The sequence below is a fragment of the Pongo abelii genome, chromosome 13, assembly GCF_028885655.2.
Source record: "Pongo abelii isolate AG06213 chromosome 13, NHGRI_mPonAbe1-v2.0_pri, whole genome shotgun sequence".
Classification (NCBI taxonomy): domain Eukaryota; kingdom Metazoa; phylum Chordata; class Mammalia; order Primates; family Hominidae; genus Pongo; species Pongo abelii.
The window spans coordinates 119384630-119411638 of record NC_071998.2 but is presented as its reverse complement, the minus strand read 5'-3'; the positions used below and the strand labels follow the sequence as shown (position 1 = coordinate 119411638).

At 49.7% G+C, this 27009-nt stretch overlaps 2 protein-coding genes across 7 annotated transcripts in view; one reads left to right on the top strand and one right to left on the bottom strand.

Moving 5' to 3' along the window:
* The window catches only part of SLC25A25 (solute carrier family 25 member 25), a 41004-nt gene extending 25481 nt beyond the window's left edge, over positions 1-15523 (bottom strand). The window contains exon 1 of one of the 4 annotated variants that reach the window (XM_002820247.4): positions 15126-15523. In XM_002820247.4, coding sequence (XP_002820293.1) covers positions 15126-15386 — 261 coding nt within the window. In that variant the 5' untranslated portion in view covers positions 15387-15523. The remainder of the gene's footprint in view (positions 1-15125) is intronic. The other 3 variants (XM_063714464.1, XM_054521116.2, XM_054521113.2) reach the window with 3 other exon arrangements.
* An 832-nt stretch (positions 15524-16355) lies between these two features.
* NAIF1 (nuclear apoptosis inducing factor 1) lies at positions 16356-22189 on the top strand. Of its 3 annotated transcripts, none has more exons than XR_655790.4 (3): positions 16356-17118; positions 19525-20051; positions 21596-22189. XR_655790.4 is itself a non-coding variant. In XM_002820246.5 (2 exons), the coding sequence occupies exons 1-2, from the start codon at positions 16608-16610 to the stop codon at positions 19995-19997; spliced, it is 984 nt and encodes a 327-aa protein (XP_002820292.1). In that variant the 5' UTR covers positions 16372-16607; the 3' UTR covers positions 19998-22189. The 3 variants fall into 3 exon arrangements, 1 of the variants encoding a protein (XP_002820292.1); XR_008510133.2 differs by having other exon boundaries at positions 16406-17118; positions 19525-21506; XM_002820246.5 differs by having other exon boundaries at positions 16372-17118; positions 19525-22189.
* Positions 22190-27009: the final 4820 nt, after the last annotated feature.

The window sequence follows — 27009 nt, the reverse complement described above, 5'->3', positions numbered from 1 at the left end:
CAAGTTTCATCACCTCCTTAACTGCCTAGTACCTATCTTAGAAATATTAACACTCAGCCGGGCACGGTGGCTCACGCCTGTAATCCCAGCACTTTGGGAGGCTGAGGCAGGCGGATCACAAGGTCAGGAGATCGAGGCCATCCTGGCTAACATGGTGAAACCCCATCTTTACTAAAAATACAAAAATAAAAAATTAGCCGGGCGTGGTGTTGGGTGCCTGTAGTCCCAGCTACTCGGGATGCTGAGGCAGGAGAATGGCATGAGCCCGGGAGGCGGAGCTTGCAGTGAGCAGAGATCGCACCACTGCACTCCAGCCTGGGCGACAGAGCAAGACTTCATCTCAAAAAAAAAAAAAAAAAAAAAGAAAAAAGGAAAAAAAAAGAAATATTAACACTCAGAAGCCATGAGAGGGAAGAGTATTAACACTTTTTAGAAAGTTAACAGATGAAGCGAGATTTTATTTGACAGAAAGAATGATTAGGCTGATTGATTTGATGAGGACTGGCACAGCCAATATGGTCATATTTAAGGCCTTTTCCATAAATTAAATGAGTCAAATATGCAGCTCTAAGATTTTGGCCAAAACCAGAACCCAAACCAAAACCAACAAAAAAACACTTTTTTTTTTGAGATGGAGTCTCACTCTGTCACCTAGGCTGGAGTGCAATGGCACTATCTCGGCTCACGGCAACCTCCACCTCCCGGGTTCAAGCGATTCTTCTGCCTCAGGCTCCTGAGTAGCTGGGACTACAGGTGCCCGCCACCATGCCCAGCTAATTTTTGTATTTTTTAGTAGAGATGGAGTTTCACCATGTTGGCCAGGCTGGTCTTGAACTCCTGACCTTATGATCCGCCCACCTCAGCCTCCCAAAATGCTGGGATTACAGGCTGAGCCACTGCGCCTGGCCTCAAACAAAAACATTTAAAGCAGATGTACAGGCTGGGCGCGGTGTCTCACACCTGTAATCCCAGCACTTTGGAGGCCGAGGTGGGTGGATCACCTGAGGTCAGGAGTTGGGAGACCAACCCCGCCAACATGGTGAAACCCCGTCTCTACTAAAATTACAAAAATTAGCCGGGCGTGGTGATCCTAGCTACTTGGGAGGTTGAGGCAGGAGAATCCCTTGAATCCGGGAGGCGGAGGTTGCAGTGAGCCAAGATTGCGCCACTGCACTCTAGCCTGGGCAACAGAGAGAGACTGTCTTAAAATAAAATAAAATAAAAATAATAAAGCAGATGTACAAAATGTGCAAGGGGATATGCTGTTTTCAAAATTATTTTTGGGTGGTACAGGAGGCAAGAGTTTGAAGACTCTCTTTTATATACTGATATATGGCAGTGCCAGGCTATTCCAGAGGCAGGACTGTAGCAGGTGAATGTCAGTCTCCGCTGGAATGAACCAATCAGCCAATGGAAAAACTCAGCTCCTATGTGCCGCCTGCGCTGGGCGGCTGGAGTTTCAGGCTGTAAGGCAGGACTCTTAAATGCCCACCTGGCGTGACTCAGCAACAATTGGACAATGAAGAGGAGCCACAACTCCCCTCATTTGGCACAAATGAAACTAAGGTATGGCAGATGACAGCACTGCAATAATGAAAAAAGGAAATCCATGATCTATTTGCATTTTAGGAAACAGAACTGGAAAATCTAGCTTTGACAAAAACTCCCTAAAGAAAACTCCTGTAACTGTGGAAAGAAAAGAGAAGTCCGGCACGAAAACCCTCAGTCTTGTGTATGGCTTCTGTTTATTCCTGGTGAAAAGCCGGTCCCCCTCGAGGTCCCAAGTTCAAGGTGAATGCATATTAAAGATGTCTTTTTCTTTTCTCTACAAGAAAGTTAGAGGCATACAAATTTACCCAACTCTAAGTGTAGGATTTTAAGATGTAACAAGCCAAGTTCTGCAGAAGCAAGAGTCTGCGTGGAAATATGGCATTTCTACTTTATTTTTTTTGAGACAGGGTCTGGCTCTGTCGCCCAGGCTGGAGTGCAGGTGTGATCATGGCTCACTGCAGCCTCAACCTCCCAAGCTCAAGGGATCTTCCCACCTCAACCTCCCAAGTAGCTGGGACCACAGGCACGCCTGGCTAATTTTTAAAATTTTTTTGTAGAGATTGGGTCTCCCTATGTTGCCCAGGCTGGTCTCGAACTCCTGGCCTCAAGCAATCCTCCCACCTCAGCCTCCCAAAGTGCTGGGAGTACAGGCACGAGCCACTGTGCCCGGCCTAATTTCTCTTCTTTTTCTGCTCTTATAAGAGCATGATTCTCCTTTAGATTAGACATAAGCACCAAGTGTAAGGAGCAGGAGGTGAATATGGTATGGAGGCCAGCATGCAACAACCCAATCACCTAAAATGTTCAAAAAATTTTGAAGCAACCCAACACTGGCCAGTGGGAGCCACACAATTCGTCCATGTGAGCCTATTTGTTGTACCCACCCTGTCCTTATCCTCTCCTTTCCTTCTCCCATGTGAAAAAGCAAACCAACAAATTTATTACTAAAGCAACATAAAATGTTTTTAGTTTCTGAAAACTGATCTCAGGATTGCACTCACACTGAGATGGTCTGAATCAACACAAACTTAACTCTCACCAGCTGCTTGCTCTGCTTTGCACAAGGACCACAGGCAGGAGAGAGGTCAAGGGGGTGAAACCCTCCCTGGGCTGCCTTACACGCAGCACAGCTGTTCAGGGTGGGAGGGCAACTGGGTGAATGCCGGCTAATAACTGGTTTAAACCAGGCCAGCTCTCCTAAACAATTCAGAAAAGGAATTATTTAGCTATAGAACTATCTACCCTTAGATCCTATTTTTCCTTCTTCTATAGGTTAGAGAGGAAGAGACTCTGGCAAACAAAAAATACACCCAAGACGTGAATGAAAAAAGGAAAAAAGTTAACTGTGTCCATAAATGCATCACTAAGGAGTGCTGAGGAACCTTGTCTTTCTCTCTAAGATCCCCCCTACAATGCCTTTATAGGACGCTGGACAAATTGCTTAACTTCTCCGGCCTGTAAAATGTGGGGAGTGAACTGAACAACCTTGAAAACACTCCAGTTCTAACATTATATGGATTCCAACTCAATCTAAAGGCCTTAACCAAAAGCAACAACAGGGTTTTGGGCAAGTGGGATAGAAAAGGCCAACAATGGCTGGGCGTGGTGGCTTACGCCTGTAATCCCAGCACTTTGGGAGGCCGAGGTGGGTGGATCACCTGAGGTCGGGAGTTCGAGACCAGCCTGGCCAGCATGGTGAAACCTCATCTCTATTAAAAATACAAAAAAAAAAAAATTAGCCGGGCATGGTGGCACATGCCTGTAATCCGAGCTACTCCATGCCTCCATGCACTCCAGCCTGGGCAACGACAGCAAAACTCTGTCTCAAAAAAAAAAAAAGGCCAACAAGGTTGATGAAGGTGTGCACTATAGCTGGTTTTAACCAACAGGACCATTCCACTGTGTCCTATCTACTCCACAGATAAGGACTTAACAGACAGTTGGTTCTTTTTCTTTTTTTTTTGAGATGGAGTCTCGCTCTGTCACCCAGGCAGAAGAGCAGTGGCACGATCTCAGCTCACTGCAACCTCCACCTCCTGGGTTTTTTTTGTTTTTTTTTTCAGATGGGGTATCACTCTGTTGCCCAGACTGGAGTGCAGTGGTGTGATCTCGGCTCACTGCAACCTCGGCCTCCCAGGTTCAAGTGATTCACCTGCCTCAGCCTCCCAAAGTGCTGGGATTACAGGCGTAAGCCACCATGCCCAGCCCCTCCTGAGTTTTTTTAAGCGATTCTCCTGCCTCAGCCTCCCCAGTAGCTGGAATTACAAGCACGCACTACCAGGACCAGCTAATTTTTTTTTTGAGAGGGAGTCTCGCTCTGTCGCCAGGCTGGAGTGCAGTGGCACAATCTGCGCTGACTGCAACCTCTGTCTCCCAGGTTCAAATGATTCTCCTGCCTCAGCCTCCCGAGTAGCTGGGACTACAGGCGCGTACCATCATGCCCGGCTAATTTTTGTATTTTTAATAGAGACGGGGTTTCACCATGTTGGCCAGGATGGTCTCAATCTCTTGACCTCGTGATCCGCCTGCCTCAGCCTCCCAAAGTGCTAGGATTACAGGCGTGAGCCACCGCGCCTGGCCCCTCCTGGGTTTTTTAAGCAATTCTTCTGCCTCAGCCTTCCCAGTAGCTGGGATTACAGGCATGCGCCACCAGGCTCAGCTAATTTTTTTTTTTTTTTTTTTGTATTTTTAGTAGAGACAAGGTTTTGCCAGTTGACCAGGCTGGTCTTGAACTCCTAACCTCAAGTGATCCACCTGCCTTGGCCTCACAAAGTGCTGGGATTACAGGCGTGAGCCACAATGCCCAGCCAGTTGGTTCTTATTCTTGGTGATCTAAACTACCCTCTCTCCACTTTTTATTTTTTTTTTGGCATCAGCTGCATTTCAATCAATGGTTTTTGAGAATCTTCTTACACAATGTAGGCGGTCTTGTGTTTTAGAAGAAGCGTCACATTAGACTCCAGCCAACAGGGAGGGAGCACAGGAGGGAGCACAGGAGCACAGGAGGGAGCACAGGAGTTTGATGGAACAACACTGAAAGCTTCAGGCACCGGCAGGAACAGGGACAGCCACCTCTCCAGTTTCCCCATTGACCCTGCAGAAAATGAGTCATGACTCATCTCAAACTTCCTGGAAAAGCCAGCTACGAGCTTAAAGTAGATAAGAAGCTCCTTACGGCCTACCTTTGTTACTCATTTACTTTAAAGGAAGATGCATCTTTAAGACAACAGCTTCTTTTTTCAGGTGTGGTGTTGAGTCTTTTATATCCCGTATTAGGAACAGTGTACCTATTATTTTAGTCACTGCTTCCTGTGCACCACCAGGGCCTTAAAATGCTGAGACAGAGTTATGCACAGGTATATCAATGTCATAAACTATGAAAATAAATGTGGCCAAGTTTTAAAGGCAAGTTAAGGGTCCACAGTCAAAGAAGGAAGGAGGCACTGCATCGAGCTAAATGGGGCAGAGTCAAAATCCCGCGTTCTGGAACTGGCTTGGCCTCCAAGCAACCCAGCCTCCCAGCCTTAGTCTCACTTCTGCAAAGTAATGCTGGTTAGTGAGATAATCTCCAAAGCTTTGAAGTAAGCTCGACTTGAACTTCCACTTTCACAACTTCAAGGTCAACTCTGTACTTAGGAAAGACGATCCATGGCTTATGAGAGGGCAACAGGCTTGTAAGATGAGGAGGTCCCGTTTCTGTCCAGGGAAAGCATGCAGGTCAAAGACATCTTTTTGTGTACATAGAGTGAGTGACTCTACTACAACTTTTTATTGTTTCTTTGCTCATTTTGATGTCCACAGAGACCAGGTTTTCCACAGCGGACATCCCCTTCCACACCACGGAAGCTTCTCCCTCTCCAGGTTGCTGGGATGGGGTTATGTCTCCCTGGGTGCCACACACCCTTTAATGCTGATGTCCCCAGGCTTTGCCCTCCCTTGCCTTTCGCTTTTCACCTAAGCAAACTAGGGGCAAAATATAGGTGATTCTGACCAATTCCGGGCACCTTATTTTCAAAGAACCAATGGGGAAGTCACTTGGTGAATATGTGCCAGACCCAGTCCTGGGCTCTTTCTATGCTTTATCTAATTTAACCCACACACCCCTCTTATGCAGTAGGTCCTCATACTAACAAGTTTCTGATAAGGAAACAGACTTGGAGAGGGTGAGTCATTTGTTCAAGGTCACTCAGCTAGCAAGCAGCAGAAGGAACATTTGAACCCAGGTCTCATACCATACAAATCACCCTTTTTTTTTTTTTTTTTTTTTGAGACAGAGTCTCACTGTGTTGCCTAGACTGGAGTGCAGTGGCGCAGTCTCGGTTCACTACAACCTCCAACTCCCAGGTTCAAGCAATTTTCCTGCCTCAGCCTCCCGAATAGCTGGGATCACAGATGTATGCCACCATGCTCGGCTAATTTTTGTATTTTTAGTAGAGATGGGGTTTCTACATGTTGGCCAGGCTGGTCTCGAACTCCTGACCAGCCTCCCAAAGTGCTGGGATTACAGGCATGAGACACCCATTTAAAATATACAATTCAATGGTTCTCAGTATCTTCACGGATATGTGCAACCATCACTCCAGTCAACTTGAGAATATTTCCATCACCTCAAAAATAAACCTCATCTCACCTTCCTATCTCTCTACCCGCCAGTATCCCACTCCCAGGTAGGCAAGCACTACTCAATTTTCTGTCTCTGTAGACTTCTCCATTCTGGACTTTCACCCAAATGGATCATATAGTGCATGATCTTTGCGACTGGCTTTTTTTTTTTTTTTTAAGACGGAGCCTTGCTCTGTCGCCCAGGCTGGAGTGCAGTGGCGCAATCTCGGCTCACTGCAAGCTCCACCTCCCGGGTTCACGCCATTCTCCTGCCTCAGCCTCCCGAGTAGCTGGGACCACAGGCGCCCGCCACCGCGCCCGGCTAATTTTTTTTGTATTTTTAGTAGAGACGGGGTTTCACCGTGGTCTCGATCCCCTGACCTCGTGATCCACCCGACTCGGCCTCCCAAAGTGCTGGGATTACAGGCGTGAGCCACCGCGCCCGGCCGCGACTGGCTTCTTTCAATCAGCGTAACATTTCCGAGGAAAGTCTGTACTATAAACCCCACGGGTTATTGTCTCAGCTAAGGGAACTGTAAGGTATGGACAGCACGTCACGTGAGAAGTGCATGATGATACCTGTTTTTAGCAGCAGCAGAGATTATAGGAAGATAAGACTACAGATTTCAGATAAAGGGCCCTTGGATCACTTTTCTGTCTTGCTCCTGAAGGTACACATGGGGCAATGGGCAGCAGCAGATACAAGATTTCAGTCTAACAATGACAGAGAACTCACAGTGACTCCAATTAGGTCCACAATAGAAAGGGCGGATGACCATGTGCGAGCGATGCTCCAGGAGCGCTTATCTCCATGTTGGGTGGAAGGCTGCCTAGTGACCACGATGGCCCGTGACCCATCCAAGACTAAATTCCATGGTTCTGCCAAATTCGCATTAGTATAATTAATGGGTAAAAATAAAAAGTTAGGGCCGGGTGTGGTGGCTTACGCCTGTAATCCCAGCACTTTGGGAGTCCGAGGCGGGCGGATCACGAGGTCAGGAGATTGAGACCATCCTGGCTAACATAGTGAAACCCTGTCTCTACTAAAAAATACAACAAAAATTAGCCGGGCGTGGTGGTGGGCGCCTGTAATCCCAGCTACTAGGGAGGCTGAGGCAGGAGAATGGCGTGAACCCAGGAGGCGGAGCTTGTAGTGAGCTGAGATCACGCCACTGCACTCCAGCCTGGGCGACAGAGCGAGACTCTGTCTCAAAAAAAATAAAAATAAAAATAAAAATAAAAAAAAGTTAGGCTGGGCATGGTGGCTCATGCCTGTAATCCTAACACTTTGGGAGGCCAAGGCGAGAGGATCACTTGCGTTCAAGAGTTCGAGACCGGCCTGAGCAACATAGGAAAACCCCGTCTCTACAAAAAATACAAAAATTAGCTGGGCATGGTGGTGCAGACCTGTAATCCCAGCTACCTGGGAGGCTGAGTGGGAGGATAGCTTGAGCCTGAGAGGTCAAAGCTGCGGTGAGCTGTGATTGCACCACTGAACGCCAGCCTGGGTGACAGAACAAGATCCTGTTTCAAATAATAAATAAACAAATAAAAAGTTGGCTGCCAGGCACATGTCATCAAGACCCCTGAGGCTGTGTCACAGGCATAATAAAATAAAATAAAATAAAATAAAATAAAATAAAGTAAAAAGTTGGCTGGGTACAGTGGCTTAGGTCTGTAATCCCAGCACTTTGGGAAGCCGAGATAAGAGGATCGCTTGAGCCCAGGAATTCAAGACTCAGCTGGAATAGAAATGAAGAAATGAATACCAGCAAAATATTTGTTTCTATCATTCCCTTGTGGGGATGTGAGACTTCAAAAAGTAATAACTCTTTTTTTTTTTTTTTTTTGAGACAGAGTCTCACACTGTCACCCAGGCTGGAGTGCAGTGGCGCGATCCTGGCTCACTGCAACCTCCGCCTCCTGGATTCAAGTGATTCTCCTGCCTTAGCCTCCTGAGTAGCTGGGATTACTGGTGCACACCACAACGCCTGGCTAGTTTTTTTGTATTTTTAGTAGAGATGAGGTTTCACCATGTTGGCCAGGCTAGTCTCGAACTCCTGACCTCAGGCAATCTGCCTGCCTCAGCCTCCCAAAGTGCTGAGATTATAGGTGTGAGTCGCCGCACTCGGCCCCCATTTTCTTTCTTTTTTTTTATTTTATAAAAAACAGAGATGGGGTCTTGCTATGTTGCCCAGGCTGGTCTTGAACTCCTGAGCTCAAGCGATCCACCCATCTTGGCCTCCCAAAGTACTAGGATTACAGGTGTGAACCACTGCATCTGGCCAGTAATAACTCTTTGAACATCAAAAAAATTCATCCAGTTGAAGCTCCAGATCAGACAGGCTCGTGCTCTCTCATTCTCTATTTATATCTATTTTGAGACAGGGTCTTGTTCTGTTGCCCAGGCTGAAGTGCAATGGCACAGTCTCTGCTCACTGCAACCTCAGCCTCCCAGGCTCAAGCGATCCTCCTGCTCCAGCCTCCCGAGTAGCTAGACTACAGGCATGGGCCACCATGCCCAGCTAATTTTGTTGTTGTTGTTGTTGTTGAGATGGAATCTCACTCTGTCTCCAAGGCTGGAGTGCAGTGGCGTGATCTTGGCTCACTGCAACCTCCGCTTCCCGGGTTCAAGCAATTTTCCCTCAGCCTCCTAAGTAGCTGGGACTATAGAAGGGCATGCGCCACCACGCCTGGCTAAGTTTTGTATTTTTAGTAGAGACGGGGTTTCACCATGTTGGCCAGGCTGGTCTCGAACTCCTGACTTCAAGGGATCTGCCCACCTCAGCCTCCCAAAGTGCTGAGATTACAGGTGTGACCCACTGCGCCCAGCCAATTTTTGTATTTTTTGTAGAGACAGGGTTTCACCAAGTTGCCCAGGCTGGTCTCGAACTCCTAGGTTCAAGCCATCTGTCCACCTCAGCCTCATAAAGTGCCATCGTGGCCAGCCTCGTATTTTTTTTTTTTTTTTTGAGACAAAGTCTGGCTCTGTCAGCCAGGCATGTGTTGGTACGATCTCGGCTCACTGCAACCTCCGTCTCCTGGGCTCAAGCAATTCTCCTGCCTCAGCCTTCCGAGTAGCTGGGATTACAGGCGTGTGCCACCATGCCCGGCTAATTTTTGTATTTTTAATACAGATGGGGTTTCACCATGTTGGCCAGGCCGGTCTTGAACTCCTGACCTCAGGTAATCCACCTGCCTCGACCTCCCAAAGTGCTGGGATTACAGGTGTGAGCCACCACGCCCGGCCCTATTCTTATTTGTTACTTGGTTTTAGGATCAGGTATGGGACTGCATCTTTCCAAATATCAACTCATTAAAAAAAACATCTTCTCAGCTGGGCATGGTGGCTCATGCCTGTAATCTCAGCACTTTGGGAGGCTGAGGCGGGTGGATTGCCTGAGGTTAGGAGTTCGAGACCAGTCTGGCCAACATGGTGAAACTCTGTCTCTACTAAAAACATAAAAAGTTAGCCTGACGTGGTGGTGTGCGCCAGTAATCTCAGCTACTTGGGAGGCTAAGGCAGGGGAATTGCTTGAACCAGGGAGGTGGAGGTTGCAGTGAGCCGAGATTGCACCACTGCACTCCAGCCTGGGTGACAGAGTGAGAATCCGTCTCAAAAAAAAAAAAAAAAAATCTTCTCAAGGACAGGCATGGTGGCTCACGCCTGTAATCCCAGCACTTTGGGAGGCCGAGGCAGGTGGATCACTTGAGGCCGGAAGTTGGAGACCAGCCTGGCCAAAATGGCGCAACCCAATCTCTACCACAAATATAAAAATTAGCAGGGCATGGTGGCGCAGGCCTGTAATCCCAGCTACACCAGAAGCTGAGGCAAAGAATTGCTTGAACCGGGGAGGTGGAGGTTTCAGTGAGCTGAGATCACGCCACTGCACTCCAGCCTGGGTGACAGAGGAAGACTGTGTCTTGAAAAAAAAAAAAAGTATTCTAGTTGACTTGATGATTATGACTTTGAGCCAGGGACTGATTATGCAACAATATAACACAATTAGTTTAATATAAGAATTTAATCCAATCTGTGAAAAGCATTTTTCTTTTCCTAAAAGGCCATTATATTATAGCAAATAATGTCTATCTCTTGGAAAAGAGCTTTCTTCTGTAGACTGTCTTATCTAAGTCTGGCTCTTTTGATAAACATCCACAAATGGCCAAACATTTAAAAAGTATAGAGTTCAACAGTGTGTCTGATTAAGCAATACCAACTTGACATTACTGATCTCCATTCAATAATTTCAAGTCAATAGGGATTGCCTCATGTGCATTGCTCAGGTCAGGGAGAGAAATAGAGGAGGGCGGATTCTTGTTCTTTGACAGGGTAAACTGTGGATAATCTTGAAACCTATACTTTGGGAGCAAAATATGTGGTTCTAAATGATCTCTCCTCCTCTTTCTCAAGTTTCCCCAAAAGAACTTGAGAATTCTCTTCATGTTCCTGAAAAAAGCTGCGTTAAGGAGGAGAGGGGCAGGATCAGAAGATGGTTCCAATTCCTTCTCTGGTCCAATTTCCTAGCGATCAAACGATCTTTGAGGTTGTTCCATTGTCTTTTTTGAACCGTTGTTCCTTCTCTAGTAAAATGGAGTGAAAATCATTTTACTGACTTGCTTACTTCACAAATTTTTATAGGGCTCAAAAGAGATGGTGTGGATGCCAGTCTCTAAATGAGCAAACTGCAGCTCATCTGGAACCTCACCTGCAATAAACACCAGCCCCTTACAAGAGCCCCAAAGCCTCAGCTGAAAAGACAACTGTTTACACACAACACAGCTTGCTTTCTTCCTCTAATTGGCTGCCTGAGTTCTAACCTATGTTTTAAATTTGTTTTAAGACACAGATTGTATTTGGTCACATGAAAATGCCTTAAATAGGCAATCTATAATTAGCTCTGGCTGAGTCTCATCTCCCAAAGTCACTACTGTTGTCGTCATCTTTTTTCTTTCTTCTTTAATGAACTCTTCCCTTTTTTTTTGTCCCAGAACGAGCTTCTCGCTTACATGCCCTTTACAAAGAAAATTTCCCTGGCTGGCTGCCATCGGTTTCTCTGCCCACTTCCATTTTAAGCAATTTTTATGAGTGTCCCATCTCTTCTCAAACAAAGGCAGATGGCAAAACTTGCTGATTTACTTTTAAAGAAAACTTGACCCAGACTGTTATAAGCTAAGAAGAGGCTTTGTGAAGTCACATGGCCTGGGTTTACCCATCACCCCCGATAAGCACTCACAGCTGATTCCTGTGCAAACCCTAGCATCTCCTACTGGTTTCATATGGGCCACAGGAAGCACCTTCCAAAGTTTGATGTGTTCTTCAACATCTATTCCCATGGCAGATGACCCATTTTGACCCAAAGGGCCCCAGAGTTCCCTTTCGGCTCCTGCTAGCTCTGGAAAGCCGCAGCACTGCTTTTTCTGTAGGCAGTTAATACTAATGCTAATTCAACAGGAAGTGGTATGGAGGTACAAGAGGCAGGGTGTCTTCCTGTTGCCCAGTTATTTACAAAAAGGCAGATCTTCTCTCCAATACTTCAAATGTTCCCCACAGGACTAACTTGTGCTCCTTTACAGGTAATGAGCTAATAAATTATTTCCGATCTCAAAGCTGTATAACAACTGAATTTGTTCAAAAGCCAAAAAAGTTGTAGAAATACAGTCTATACTGCCTGGTACAGTTGCTTGCACCTGTAATCCCTGAACTTTGGGAGGCTGAGGTTGGTAGATCACTTGAGGTTAAGAGTTCGAGACCAGCCTGGCCAACATGGTGAAATCCCTTCTCTCCTAATAGTACAAAAATTAGCCGGGCATGGTGGCGGGTGCCTGTAATCCCAGCTACTCAGGAAGCTGAGGCAGGAGAATTGCTTGAACCCAGGAGGCAGAGGTTTCAGTGAGATCACACCATTGCACTCCAGCCTGGGCAACAGAGCGAGACTCCATCTCAAAAAAAAAAAAAAAAAAAAAAAGATAAATAGGCCAGGCACGGTAGCTCACGCCTGTAATCCCAGTGCTTTGGGAGGCCGAGGTGGGCGGATCATCTGAGGTCAGGAGTTTGAGACCAGCCTGGCCAACATGGTGAAACCCCGTTTCTACTAAAAATACAAAAAAAAAAAAAAAAAAAAAAACCACCAATTAGCAGGGCGTGGTAGTGCGTGCCTGTAGTCCCAGCATGCCTGCAGTCCCAGGGAGGCTGAGGCAGGAGAATCACCTGAACCTGGGAGGTGAAGGTTGCAGTAAGCTGAGATCATGCCATTGCACTCCTGCTTGGGCAACAAAAGTGAAACTCCATCTCAGAAAAGTAATAATAATAATAATAATAATAATAATAGATAAATAAATGAAATACACTCTACTAAATCCACACACCAAAACAAAGAAATGCTTCCTATCATGGAACTTAGATCTGTCACGGAGTCAAAGATTTTAGAGTCAAAGTGACCCCAAGGGGCTAGGCTCTCTTTGGTTAATAAAAGTTTTCTTTCAAAACCAGAAAGAAAAATGATCACTTTCTCCTTATTTGCCCCGAGAAATTCACCACTAAAAAAACGGATTAGGATCAATATCAGATGTGCCTTGAATCTCGAGAACATTGTGACTCTAGTTGAGGCACAAAGCATGGGGCAGACATTTAACATGCTCCAGCAGCCAGACGTTCTCAATGTGCCTAGCAGCAGTGCCAAGTGGGTAGGTTCACAAAAGCAGAAACAGAAACCCTCTGGGTTTAGCCTCCCTATCTTTTCTTTTCTTTCTTTCTTTTTTTTTTTTTGAGATGGAGTTTCGCTCTTGTTGCCCAGGCTGGAGTGCAATGGCGCAATCTCAGCTCATCGCAATCTCCGCCTCCCGGGTTCGAGCGATTCTCCTGCCTCAGCCTCCCGAGTACTGGAATTACAGGTACGCGCCACCACGCCCCGTTAATTTTGTATTTTTAATAGAGACGGGGTTTCTCCATGTTGGTCAGGCTGGTCGCAAACTCCCGACCTCAGGTGATCCACCCGGCTTGGCCTCCCAAAGTGCTGGGATTACAGACGTGAGCTACTGTGCCCGGCCAGCCATTCTGTCTTTTCAAGTGAGTATTCATCAGATACATACAGGAAAATCTCCAGTTCACAACACTATTTTGTGTAAAACTGACTAGAAACATTACAAAGCAAAACAAAACAAAAAGAAACTTGTCTCTAGCTGGGTGCGGTGGCTCACGCCTGTAATCCCAACACTTTGGGAGGCTGAGGCAGGTGGATCACCTGAGGTCAGGAGCCCGAGACCAACCTGGCCAACATAGTGGAAGCCCATCTCTACTAAAAATACAAAAATTAGCTGGGTGGCCGGGCGCGGTGGCTCACGCCTGTAATCCCAGCACTTTGGGAGGCTGAGGCAGGCGGATCACGAGGTCAAGAGATCAAGACCATCCTGGCTAACACGGTGAAACCCCGTCTCTCTTAAAAACTCAAAAAATAAAAAATTAGCTGGGCGTGGTGGCGGGCACCTGTAGTCCCAGCTACTAGGGAGGCTGAGGCAGGAGAATGGCGTGAACCCGGGAGGCGGAGCTTGCAGTGAGCCGAGATTGTGCCACTGCACTCCAGCCTGGGTGACAGAGTGAGACTCTGTCTCAAAAAAAAAAAAAAAAAATTAACTGGGTGTGGTGGCACATGCCTGTAATCCCAGCTACTGGGGAGGCTGAGGCGGGAGAATCTCTTGAACCCAGGAGGCGGAGGCTGCAGTGAGCCGAGATTGCACCAATGCACTCCAGCCTGGGAGACAGAACCAGACTCCATCTCAAAACAAACAAACAAAAAAAACTTGTCTCTAAATCTCCTGGACTTAACTCAACCATTCTATCTTGCGTAGAGTTACTGTTGGTCCTCCTAGACTGATCCTAATAGTTAGCGCTAAATACCTTGGATGTTGATCCAAGAATCTTGAACATGGGTTAACAACACCTATGTACACCCACCCAACAAATTGGTTTAATTCATTGGCGGTTTACCAGATTCTTTTCATACTTGGCTATGAGATTCTCTAATTGTCATGTGTACAAATGGACCAAACTAACTCAGCTGTGAAACAGGTTCTTAGGTAAAGTACTCAGGAGTCCTATTACAGGTTGTAAATCAGGCTAAGCTACAGTAAATGAAATACTTGGGAAAATGGCAGCTACACCTGCCAAGTCAGACTGAAGGGGAAGAGACAGAAGGGAAAGAAACAGCTTCTGCTCTGAGGTTCTCATACAGAAAGGCCAGCACTTCTCTTCCTGGCAGGCCCAGGGATGACCATTTCTCTGCGCCCCTATGCCCACACCTCGGCCAAGAGCCCACAACAGTAACAATCTCGATTTGACTTTTAGAAAAAAAAATTTCCCCCAGATTCTTTCACTCCGTCCACACTCCAACCCCGCAGGGATCACGATCCCATTTTCTGGATGAACAGGGCAATGGAGATGAGCCTAAACCATGAGAACTGTCAGTCTTCGCCGCCCACGTCCACACGGATCAGCCTGAAACCCCAATACCAATTTTTTTTTCAACTCCCACATGTTCCTGAGAGGAACCAGATCAGGGCCCACGGCTGGCATGGAAACGAGAGGGAAAGGAGGGGGTGCTGCTGGGGACTGATAGATGAACCCATCCTTGGGTGAAGGGAGCGTCCAGCTTGGCCTTGAGGTCAGGAGGTGACAAAGTCACACTCCTGAGACCTGGCCTTCTACTCTGGGCAAGAAAGGGCTTTTCGCCCATCAGAAAGCCCAGAGGATGCCCACCTGTGTCCACGAAGAACCCGGCTCAAGCACCCAAGGAAGTCAGGAAGGAGCCCCGCTCCCACCAGGGCATAAGTGGGGTGTCCCTCAGTGAGTCAGGGGGCACCCTTCCTCTGGACAGTGGGGGTTCCGCCCAGCCCAAGGGGCCGTCCCCCGAGACCTGTCACCCGGCCCTCGAGGGGCTCCCTCCCCGCCAGTGCTGAGGACGCGCGCAGCCTACCTGGAGCTCGCCCTCGGTGCGATGCAGTCCCAAGCGCCGCAGCCCCACCGCCAGGTCGTTGACACACAGGCCGCCGTCCCGGTTGACGTCGAGCGTCTGAAAGAGTCTCCACAGGCGCAGCCGGTGGTCCGGGCCCCCGCAGATAGCGCCGCCGCAGGGGTCCCCCACGGACGCCGGCGATGAGGCAGACGAAGAGGCGGCGGCGGCGGCGGCGTCCGGCGGCGGGGAGGCCACACAGCGGCACAACACACTGCTCACCATCGGGCGCAAGGCAAGGGCTCCGGGCGCGGGCGGGAGCGGGGGCGGCGGGCCGGCGGGGACCGCGCGGGAGGCAAGCCAGGCGCTCTGCAGCTGGGAGCGCGGGCTCGGAGAGGCCGGCAAGCTGGAAGGAGGGGCGGCTTCCGGGAGCCCCGCCCCTCCGCGCCCCGCCCCGCCGGCCACGCCCCCGGGCGCACCGAAGGCCAGTCACAGGCTCGGATGGGGAGTTGGGAGGGGCGGAGCCTGTCTAAGGACAGCCCACACCGCCACGGACTACCCGGATCAATGGGGTGGGCGGGGTCACCCGGCTCCTCCTGGGGCCGATTCAAACTGAGGGAGGCGGGGATTGGCTGAGCCGGGGGCCAAGAGAGAGAAAATCACGCAGCTATAGGCATGAGTCATGTGATTGGCAGGCGGAAGGCCCCGTGTCCAGTTTCCATTGATGAACTAACTCTGTTTAGACTGCAGGATCTTAAGGATGGGAGGAGCGGTAGTGTACGGAGAGATCGTAGCCTCCGGTGGGAAATAGGATTTGTGTGAGAGCATTTGTGAACTGCAGTTGCGAGGCAGAGTTTGTGCCGGTGGGAGGAATTAAAAATTAATTGACCCATGGCTCACGGCCGAAAGCACTAAGTATCCTCAGGAAGCAGGGTTTTGGTAATCTAACTCCCTAAACCACCAATAAAATAGCTGAATTTAACGGCTTAATAGTCGTAATACTGATAATTGAACGACAGAATGATTTTCCAATGGAAGTGAATAAAGGTTAGGTGGGCGGGGCGCTCTGGGCGACGGACACAATTTTAGACCAATGATCAGGGGAATTGTAGTAAGTAGGCGTGCTCTTTAGCTGAGCGACAGATCGAAAGAACCAGTGATCGACGTGACATTTGAGCAGCTACCAACCGGGAAGGCGGGTTCTCCCGGCGAAGCTCTGGGAGGCGGGAAGAGGGGAAGTGGGCGGATCTCCGCACACCTCGGCGGAAGAGGCAGATTCAGGAAGCCATTACGCTGCTGGCTGGCAGCGGCCGGGCGGGTCGGGGCTGGGCCCTACGCACTTTGCGTAGCGAGGGGGGTTACCAAAGGCCTAGTGCTTGGCCTCGAGCAAGCCTGGCCTATCCCCTGTAGGGGGTGGGTGAGGGGCGAGGCTGAGGAAGAAGAGAAGGGGAATTGGGGCGCTTGAGGGGATTATAATTTCTTTAAAAAGAGGGGAGGGGAGAGGCCATGGCCGTCCCAGCCAAGAAAAGGAAGATGAACTTCTCGGAGCGGGAGGTGGAGATCATCGTGGAGGAGCTGGAGCTGAAGAAGCACCTGCTGGTGAACCACTTCAACGCCGGGGTCCCCCTGGCCGCCAAGAGCGCGGCCTGGCACGGCATCCTGAGAAGGGTCAACGCCGTGGCCACCTGCCGCAGGGAGCTGCCTGAGGTCAAGAAGAAGTGGTCTGACCTCAAGACCGAGGTCCGTCGCAAGGTTGCCCAGGTCCGGGCCGCCGTGGAGGGTGGTGAGGCGCCGGGGCCCACTGAGGAGGACGGAGCTGGGGGGCCTGGGACAGGCGGTGGCAGTGGCGGCGGCGGCCCAGCTGTAGCCCCAGTGCTGCTGACCCCCATGCAACAACGTATCTGCAACCTGCTGGGCGAGGCCACCATCATCAGCCTGCCCAGCACCGCAGAGATCCACCCTGTGGCCCTCGGACCCTCGGCCACCGCAGCCGCAGCCACGGTCACCCTGACACAGAGTGAGTGACCGCTCCTGCCCAGGCGGCGTGCATAAGTGGGAAGGGCCAGCAAGCTCTGGGGTGGCCTGGGGAAGGTTGGCTGCCAAGGGTCAGAGGTCAGACGGGGGTCTTGGAAGACCATGAGGCCTTCCAAGAGCAGCACCCAGACAGAAGTGATCTTGCTCTCTTTGGGACTTCCTCAGCACGTGGGCTGGACTTCTGACGTGCTGGATAGCTCGCCACTGAGCATTGCTACCATGTTTGTCCATGACTTACCTCCACTTGCCGAACTGGGTGGTCCTTGAAGACAAGACACCGTGTCTGTATCCCCACAGGACTTTTCACAGGGCTTGGCTTGTAGTAGACAGTCAGGCCATATTTGTTGAAAAAATTGATGGGAATAATACTGCCCAAGTGAGACAACGATTCTGGATTCTGTTTTCAATGCGGGGGTCTTTCATCAGGTGCTGCTTGGGAGCCTCATGGTTCCTGGTGTTAATCTACTCCATTCATTCATTCATTCATCAAACATTAGCACTTATTCTGTACCAAACCCTGTGCTGGGCACTGGAATTACCAAGTTGTCTAAAATACAGGCCAGTTATGTTCTAGTAGGACAGAGATGACACATATAGGAATAGCTTCCCCATCAGTTGGGAAAACCTAAGGCCCTGGAAGAGGAAGGGGGCTTCTTGGTGGCATGAGGACACATAGCTGACACTGGCGTTGAAGGGTGGAGGAGCTTGACCTCTCCCACACGCATGGAGGCCCAAACAGCCCAGCCAGGATCCTTTCCAAAGTTCTCAGGAATGACAACAGAACTAACTTTGGTTGGATTTTTTAGTTCAAAGAAGGGTTTGTGCCCTGTTACCTCTGCTCGTTTGTGGTGACTGTGAGCTGGATCATTCAGTGGTTCTCAGTGGGGGTTGGGGGAGTTGGGTGGATGTGTGAGTGCCATCCCCTTGCAATGCGTATTTCTCAAGAATACACTGGGGTGGGGTAAGGGGGACAAACACGGGTCTAAGTCAGATGCTGCTCTGAAACAGGAAGGATGTTTAAGTATCGCATTGACCCAGATGATGACAGGGAGACATTGACTGGGTACTTTAGCTACTGCTGCCCCATTCCCACCTCCTTTTCTGCTTTGCCACAGGGGCCTAGGAAGTCAAGTCAAGAAAGCGTCACAGGGCTGGGCACAGTGGCTCACTCCTGTAATCCCAGCACTTTGGGAGGCTGAGGTGGGCAGATCACTGGAGGTCAGGAGTTCGAGACGAGCCTGGACAATATGGTGAAACCCTGTCTCTACTAAAAATACAAAAATTATCCAGGTTTGGAGGTGGGCGCCTGTATTCCCAGCTACTCGGGAGGCTGAGGCACAAGAATCACTTGAACCTGGGAGGCAGAGGTTGCAGTGAGCCGAGATCGTGCCACTGAACTCCAACCTGGGTAACAGGGCAAAAGAACAAAACTCCATCTCAAAAAAAAAAAAGCAGAAAGCATCAAAGGAGGTAGGACTAATGTGCCTGCAAAGAGCATGTGTAGAGTCCCACCCAAGATGCCTGCTGCACGGTACCACAGAGAGCATGTGACCCAGCCGTTGGGGTGCCTTTCTTTCTTTCTTTCTTTTTTTTATGAGACGGAGTTTTGCTCTTGTTGCCCAGGCTGGAGTGCAATGGCACGATCTCAGCTTGTTGCAACCTCCGCCTCCCAGGTTCAAGTGATTCTCCTGCCTCAGCCTCCCAAGTAGCTGGGATTACAGGCATGCGCCACCACGCCAGGCTAATTTTGTATTTTTAATAGCGACGGGGTTTCTCCATGTTGGTCAGGCTGGTCTCGAACTCCTGACCTCAGGTAATCCACCCACCTCGGCCTCCCAAAGTGCTGGGATTACAAGCGTGAGCCACCGCGCCCGGCCGGGGGTGCCTTTCTTAGCTAGGAGCAGCCCAGCATGGAGGTCAGTAGCACATCGGGCTCTGCTGTTGGGGAGACCTGGGTTTGCCTCTTGGCTGTACTGAATGAGCTCTGTGACCTTAGCAAGTCATTCTACATTTCTCAGTCTGTTTCCTCATCTCTGAAAAGTGAAGATGACAGCACCAACCTCTTGGTATCATTTTGAGGATTTGTTGAGCTAATGAGTACAAAGTGCCTGACATGTAGTAGTTGCTCTAAAAGTTTTGCTAGTATTATGATCGACATCTTTGCTTTTGCCAGATCCAGGGCTGGCCCTTTGATTACCAAGTAGATTAAGATTCTGAACCCCTTAGATTCTAGATTTATATGTGAATAGCTATGCAGCCAGGGGAGGCCTGGATTCCCCTTTATGTCCCTCCAGGACAGGACTTTATGGCCTCCTCCCCACCCCATACAGCCAGCTTTATTCCTTCCAGAAAGTGACCTCCCTTGGCCTCTGTTCTTTCTACCCTGCAGTCCCCACAGAGACCACCTATCACACGCTGGAGGAGGGCGTGGTGGAGTACTGCACGGCTGAGGCGCCCCCACCTCTGCCACCGGAGGCCCCTGTGGACATGATGGCCCAGCACGCAGACACGTCGGTCAAGCCGCAAGCGCTCAAGAGCCGCATTGCTCTCAACTCCGCCAAGCTGATACAGGAGCAGCGGGTCACCAACCTGCATGTGAAGGAGATCGCACAGCACCTGGAACAGCAGAACGACCTACTGCAGATGATCCGCCGCTCCCAGGAAGTGCAGGCCTGTGCCCAGGAGCGCCAGGCCCAGGCCATGGAGGGCACACAGGCTGCCCTGAGCGTCCTCATCCAGGTCCTCCGGCCTATGATCAAAGATTTCCGCCGCTACCTGCAGAGCAACACAGCTAACCCGGCCCCCGCCTCTGACCCTGGGCAGGTGGCCCAGAACGGGCAGCCAGACAGCATCATCCAGTGAGGGCAGGGGTCAGGCCAGCCTTCTGCCGTGATGGGATGAAAACTCCATGGTCTTGTAAGTGGGTCCTGTGGTTGGCCTTGGCCTTAGACCGGCCATGTGCACAGCTCCCTCTTTAATAAATGCTTAGGGCTTGCACTGTTTTTGAGAAGAGGAATTTGTTGGGCTCCTGGGACCCAAACTCTTACTCCCCCTACTTGAGCTGCCTTGCTAAGATCCAGAAGATTGGTTAGCTGGGGGTCACATGTGCATGTGATGGGACACGTGTTGTCATGACCGCGGGCTTGTGACATGACCCAGCCTTGGTCTTGGACAACTGTAAGGAACAACACAACGGGCTCTCACTGGGGGCCGTCGCCCAGCCTGGGTCTCTACTGAGCTGCCCTACCCCAGGTGCCATCCTTTCGAGTAGGGTAATGTCACTGGTGCTGGCAGTTGAGCAATAATATCTTCCTCCCTTGGGAGGTAGTGTGACTGAGCCTGAAGAGGAAACCCCACCCTTTTCTCCTCACTGTGCCTCAGTTCTCAGGGGACTCCAATGACTGTTGTGCTCTCCCCCGACCCCACCCCAGGCACAGCGCAGGCCTTTGTTAGGTAGTGCGCTGGGACGCCTCCGTAATACATGCGGTGTGCAGCCAGTCTGGCTCAAGAATGCTGTGTATGGTGGGGACAGTCTGGCCACTCTCTGGTTTTCAACAGTATCTCTGGGCAGCCCTTTGGTGGTTTGTCCCTAGAGCTTTTGACTCAGGTCAAGCTTTGGATGCTGTAAATTTTCGAGAAAGCCAACTAGTGTGGAAGCTTGCTGCCCCACTGCAGTGGGTCTGAGTGACCTGTTGGCTTTGTGCAGAGGCTTGCATCCAGCTAGTTGTATTTATTCTGTGTGTGAACCCCTCCTAGGATGGCCTCCAGGAGGGCCGCCCTGTGGCCACATCCTTCCTCCTTTCCTCTCTGCTGACTCCACATTTCCAAAATTCAGTGCAAAAAAAGCCCTGCTGAGCATCACATGCTGGACTCTTCCCCTGCCACACCGCTCAGTGCCTCCTGTTCTCTTGAGACTCCCTCTGAGTGGCTGAGTGAATCCAAAGCCATGATTGACCCTGAATGTAGGAGGAGGAAGAGGCGAAGCTGACCTAAGAAGTGGGAACCTGGCCGGGCACGGTGGCTCAAGTCTGTAATCCCAGCACTTTGGGAGGCCAAGGCGGGTGGATCACGAGGTCAAGAGATCAAGACCATCCTGGCCAACATGGTGAAACCCCGTCTCTACTAAAAATATAAAAATTAGCTGGGCGTGGTGGCATGTGCCTGTAGTCCCAGCTACCCGGGAGGCTGAGGCAGGAGAATCGCTTGAAGCCAGGAGGCGGAGGTTGCAGTGAGCCAAGATTGCACCGCTGCACTCCAGCCTGGCGACAGAGCGAGACTCCGTCTCAAAAAAAAAAAAACAAAAAAACAAATGGGACCTTTTGGATTCTATGCTCAGGGAAGAGCAGGCAGAGCCTTGGAGTGCTGAAGGAGGTGCTGTTCCCTGTTCCATCTTTACACTTTATCTTCTGAGATGTCTGTAAGGATTTTACCCAGATACCATTTGTCTGTTTCATTTTCAGACTCACCATCAATTACCAAGGCCCTTGCATCTCCTCAGATCGTTTCCCAAGTTTGCCGATTTGCTGCCGGTGCCTCAGCCACATATGACCAATGGTTAAAACTCAGGGCTCCAGACCTCAGCTACAAAGTGAAGACACCGCCCTGCTGGGCACGAACATTTAGAATGCTCAGCTCCTCTATTGTGACCACAGGAAGGTGGCCCTGAAGATGCAACGAAGACAGTTGAGAGGTGACTGCTGTACTGTCAACCTCTCTGTGGAGGCATTCGTGCAGTGCCAGCTAAAAGGGAGGTGAAGGGGGATATCGGACCCAGCGAGGGAGTTGCTGGTAGAAGGAAAGCTCTTCTCAGTGTGGCTGGATTAAGAGCAGCCCAGCAGCTTGGGCACCTCCACTCTGTGCGGTCTGATGGTCCCAGCAAAGTCGCTGCAGGGACTTCCTGAGGATTTGGTTTGGTTTTTTTCTGGGGTTGGAAATCTGAGCCAATATTGTGTCTGTTCCATTTGGGTATGAAGAGGAAGTCTGGATCACTTAAACTGACTAGTTATTTCCAGGTCATAATTTTAAATTAAAGACATATCACTTTTTTATACGCACATCTCTGTGTCTTTATTGGTTATATGTAGAAGAGAACCAGGGACTAGCAGATGACGGCCCACAAACTCAAATCGGGCTCACCACCTATTTTTATAAATAAAATTTTATTGGAACACAGCCACACCCATTCATTTATGAACCTAAGGCTTTTTTTTTTTTTTTTGCACCACCAAAGCAAGAGTTGAGTAGTTACAGAGACATCTGGCCCACAAATCCAAAGGTGTTTACTCTCTGACCCATTTACAGTAGAAGTCAGTCTATTCCTGGTTTAAGGCAGTGTTTGGGACTCTTAAGAATTACCCGAGGCAGGCCAGGCACTGTGGCTCATGCCTGTAATCCCAGCACTTTGGGAGGCTGAGGTGGGCGGATCACGAGGTCAGGAGTTCGAGACCAGCCTGACCAACATGGTGAAACCCCGTCTCTACTAAAAATACACAAATTAGCCGGGTGTGGTGGCATGCACCTGTAATCCCAGCTACTCAGGAGGCTGAGGCAGGAGAATCACTTGAACACGGGAGACAGTGGTTGCAGTGAGCTAAGATCATGCCATTGCACTCCAGCCTAGGCGACAGAGCAAGACTCTGTCTCAAAAAAAAAACAAAAGAAAAAAAAAAAATTACCTGAGGCATTTGTTAAATATACCCAATCCCAGGCCTCACTCAAAACCTGGAGGGAGGACTCTGTGCATTGTAAACAAGCCCTCAGTACAAGCCCTCAGTAATCCTGATACTTTCTGAAGGATAAGAATTTTTTTTTTTTAAGACTGGATCTGGCCAGGTGTGGTGGCTCATCTCTGTAATCCCAGCATTTTGGGAGGCCGAGGCAGGTGGATCACGAGGTCAGGAGTTCGAGACCAGCCTGGCCAACATGGTGAAACCCCGTCTGTACTAAAAATACAAAAAATTAGTTGGGTGTGGTGGCGGGCACCTGTAATCCCAGCTACCCGGGAGGCTGAGGCAGGAGAATCGCTTGAACCCAGGAGGCTGAGGTTGCAGTGAGCCGAGATCACGCCATTGCACTCCAGCCTGGGCAACAAGAAACTCTGTCTCAAAAAAAAAAAGACAGGGTCTTGGCCAGTTGGCGGTGGCTCATGCCTGTAATCCCAGCACTTTGGGAGGCCGAGGTGAGTGGATCACCTGAGGTCAGGAGTTTGAGACCAGCCTGACCAACATGGAGAAACTCTGCCTCTACTAAAAATGCAAAAATTAGCTGGGCATGGTGCCACATGCCTGTAATCCCAGCTATTGGGGAGGCTAAGGCAGGAGAATTGCTTGAAACCGGGAGGCTGAGATCGCACCACTGCACTCCAGCCTGGGCAACAAGAGTGAAACTCTTGTCTCAAAAAACAAAAAAAAAACATGGTCTCACTCTGTCACCTAGGCTGGAGTGCAGTGGCAGGATCACAGCTCACTGTAGCCTTGACCTCCTGGGCTCAACTGATCCTCCCACCTCAGCCTCTGGAGTAGCTGGGACTACAGGCATGCGCCACCATACTTAGCTAATTTTTTTTTTTTTTTTGGTAGAGATGGGGTTTCACCATGTTGCCCAAGCTGGTCTCCAACTCTTGGGCTCAAGCGTTCCTCCTGCCTCCGCCTGCCAAAGTGTTGGGATTACAGCCATGAGCCACTACTCCAGGCCGGTTAAGAACCTTGGCTCAGAGACTGGAAGACTTAAACTCAGCTGGAATCCGGATCCTGCACCAAGGATGACTGCTTCTCTGGAGTTTCTGCTGAACAGTTGGGAAGTCCTGCCAAGCAGGGATACTCCTTTAAATAAGACTGGCCTTCCTTCTGGAGGGATCTCAGTATTCCTGGGCATAGCTATCACTCTCACCAGTATTTAGTAACAATAAAAACTAACAATTATTGGCCAGGCATGGTGGCTCACGCCTGTAATCCCAACGCTTTGGGAGGCCGAGGCGGGTGGATCACGAGGTCAGGAGTTCGAGACCGTCCTGGCTAACACGGTGAAACCCCACCCATCTCTACGAAAAATACAAAAAATTAGCCGAGCGTGGTTGCAGGCTGCTGTAGTCCCAGCTACTTGGGAGGCTGAGGCAGGAGAATCACTTGAAGCCAGGAGGCAGAGGTTGTAGTGAACCAAGATCACACCATTGCACTCCAGCCTGGGCAACAAGAGCAAAACTCCGTCTCAAAAAAAAAAAAAAAAAAAAAAAAAATTGGAACAGGTGTGGTGGCTCACATCTGTAATCCAAGGTGAGGAGGCCAAGATGGGAGGATCACTTGAGCCCAGGAGTTCAAGACCAACCTGGGCAAAACAGCAAGAACCTATCTTTACATATATGCAATATATATATATTTAAATACAGGATGAGAATGGTGTGAATCCTGGAGGCGGAGCTTGCAGTGAGCTGAGATCGCACCACTGCACTCCAGCCTGGGCGACAGAGCGAGACGCCATCTCAAAATAAAATAAAATAAAATAAAAACTAACAATTATTGACCCCCTAGTCTATTGAGGCCTTATAAGCATTATCTCATTGACTCCTTGCAACAGCCCCAGGAAGTAGGCACTAACATTGTTCTGTTTGCAGGCGAGGACATTGAGAATCAGAGAGGTTTAACAATTTGCCTAAAGTCCCACAGCTACCTTATTACCCAGTGTAGCCCATGCTGTTAGCTACTGTTCTTAACTACTCTGACCTTGCTGCCAGTAAGATTTGAGGTTACCTAGAGATGATTTGAGCCTGACCTGACCGGGAGGAGTGTCTAGATCAAAAGAGGCCTAGAGGCAGCTTGTGTTAGTATTCTTTTTTTTTTTTTTCCCGCTCTGTCGCCAGACTGGAGTGCTGTGGCACAATCTCGGCTCACTGCAACCTCTGATTCCCTGGTTCAAGCGATTCTTCTGCCTCAGCCTCCCAAACCTTTTATATTTTAAACCCTTTTGATAGCCTTTTGGAAAGGCATGCTTTGTAAACTGTATTTTAGGGGAGAGTACTTTCTTTTTTTGTTTATTTGTCTTGAGGCAAGTTCTCACTCTGTTGCCTAGGCTGGAGTGCAGTGGCACAATCATGGCTCACTGCAGCCTTGACCTCCTGGGCTCGAGAGATCTTTCCACCTCAGTCTCCCTAGTAGCTGGGACCACAGGAGCACATCACTATGCCCAGCTAACTTTTGTATTTTTTGTTGAGACTGGGTTTTGCCAGGTCAGCCAGGATAGTCTCGAATTCCTGGGCTCAAGTCATCTTCCTGCCTCGGCCTCCCAAAGTGCTGGGATTACGGTGTGAACCATGGCATTCGGCCAGTTCTTTCTTCAATGTTTGCCCAACAGATCTACAAGGCAGTGCTGGGAATAGCTCATGCTCAATAAATACAGCTGCTGTCATCATCATTACAGTGGCCGATAATCCAAAGTGGTAACTACCAAGTCTTGATGTCACAATGGGAGCTCTGTGGTTTGAATGGGATTACAAAGGATGTGACCCTGGAACTAGAAGGTGGCAGGGGCACAGAAAGCAGAGTGGGAAGGACTTAAGGCCGACTGGGGACGTGGGAACCAAGGCCAGTACAGGGAAGAGGCCACCTCCAGGAGGCTGTGGCTGCAATTGCTCTGAAAGAGGCGGGTACGCAAGTTGAAGACTGCTGAGCTGTCCCCTTACCTTAGTCCATGAAGACAACAGGCTACACTGAAAGTAACAGTGAAGCCTGTAATTGCTTACTATGCTGGCATAAGCAAGAGGAGAAAACGCCACTCCCCTTATGTTCCATTTTTTTCCCCACAGGACAACACCAGGTAAGGGTGAGATGTATTACACAAGCGGGTGTCTTCTCACTGCTGAGGGAATCCTCAGGAAAAAAAGACTCCTGCTGTTTTATGGACTTGGTGGGGGTCAGAGTGGGAAAAGAGGGAGAAGGGCTAGGAGTGGAAAATTACTGATAGTAAAGTGTGTTCAAGATTCCTTTCACTGGCTGGGCTTGTGTAATCCCAGCACTTTGGGAGGCCGAATCAGGAGGATCTCCTGAGCCCAGGAGTTTGAGACCAGCCTGGGCAACATGGCAAAAACCTGTCTCTACCCAGAAAAAAAATAATAATAATAAAAATTAAAAAAAGAGGGAAATACAAAAATTAGGCCAGGCACAGTGGCTCACGCCTGCAATCTCAGCACTTTGGGAGGCCAAGGAAGGTGAATCACTTGAGGCCAGGAGTTCGAGACCAGCCTGGCCAATATGGTGAACCCCGTCTCTACTAAACATACAAAACTTAGCTGGGAGTGGTGGCAGGGGCCTATAATCCCAGCTGCTCAGGAGGCTGAGGCAGGAGAATCACTTTAGCCCAGGAAGCAGAGGTTGCAGTGAGCTGAGATCACGCCACTGCACTCCAGCCTGGGCGACAGAGCGAGACTCTGTCTCCAAAAAAAAAAAAGGAAAGAAAAGATTCCCCACACTCCGCACTCCTGCCGGGAGGTTCTGGCACAGGCACCTGGGTAAGGCTTCAGTTGGGAGCCCCTAATAGGGGCCACCGAATAGAGGCACCTGGGCTGGGTCTGCAGTATGTGTGAGGGCATGACTGGCTGGGGAGCTGACTCCATGACTGCAACTCACTGGTTGTGTCTCAAGTCTGGTGTGGGGAGGGCAGCTGCCCCCTCCTGCCACCCCACTGAGGCCTGCCAGGCTCAGCCTTTGTCATTGCTTCTGGTTGGGCCTGAGAGATCTCATGTAGGCTTGTGGCCAGGAGCCAGGCTCCTCACAAGTAAATGTGGGGGCTTCAGAGTCTGCCTGTCTCTAACTTCCTGACTGTGCTCTAGGATGGGATTATTTAATTTCTCTAAAAATCCTTGTCTGATAAGGAGGACGGGTGA

Excerpts from the sequence above, each read along its gene's own strand:
- NAIF1 (XM_002820246.5), top strand. The coding sequence starts at position 16,608 with ATGGCCGTCCCAGCCAAGAAAAGGAAGATGAACTTCTCGGAGCGGGAG. Across the intron at positions 17,119-19,524 it reads CACGGTCACCCTGACACAGA|TCCCCACAGAGACCACCTAT; the intron begins GTGAGTGACCGC and ends TCTACCCTGCAG.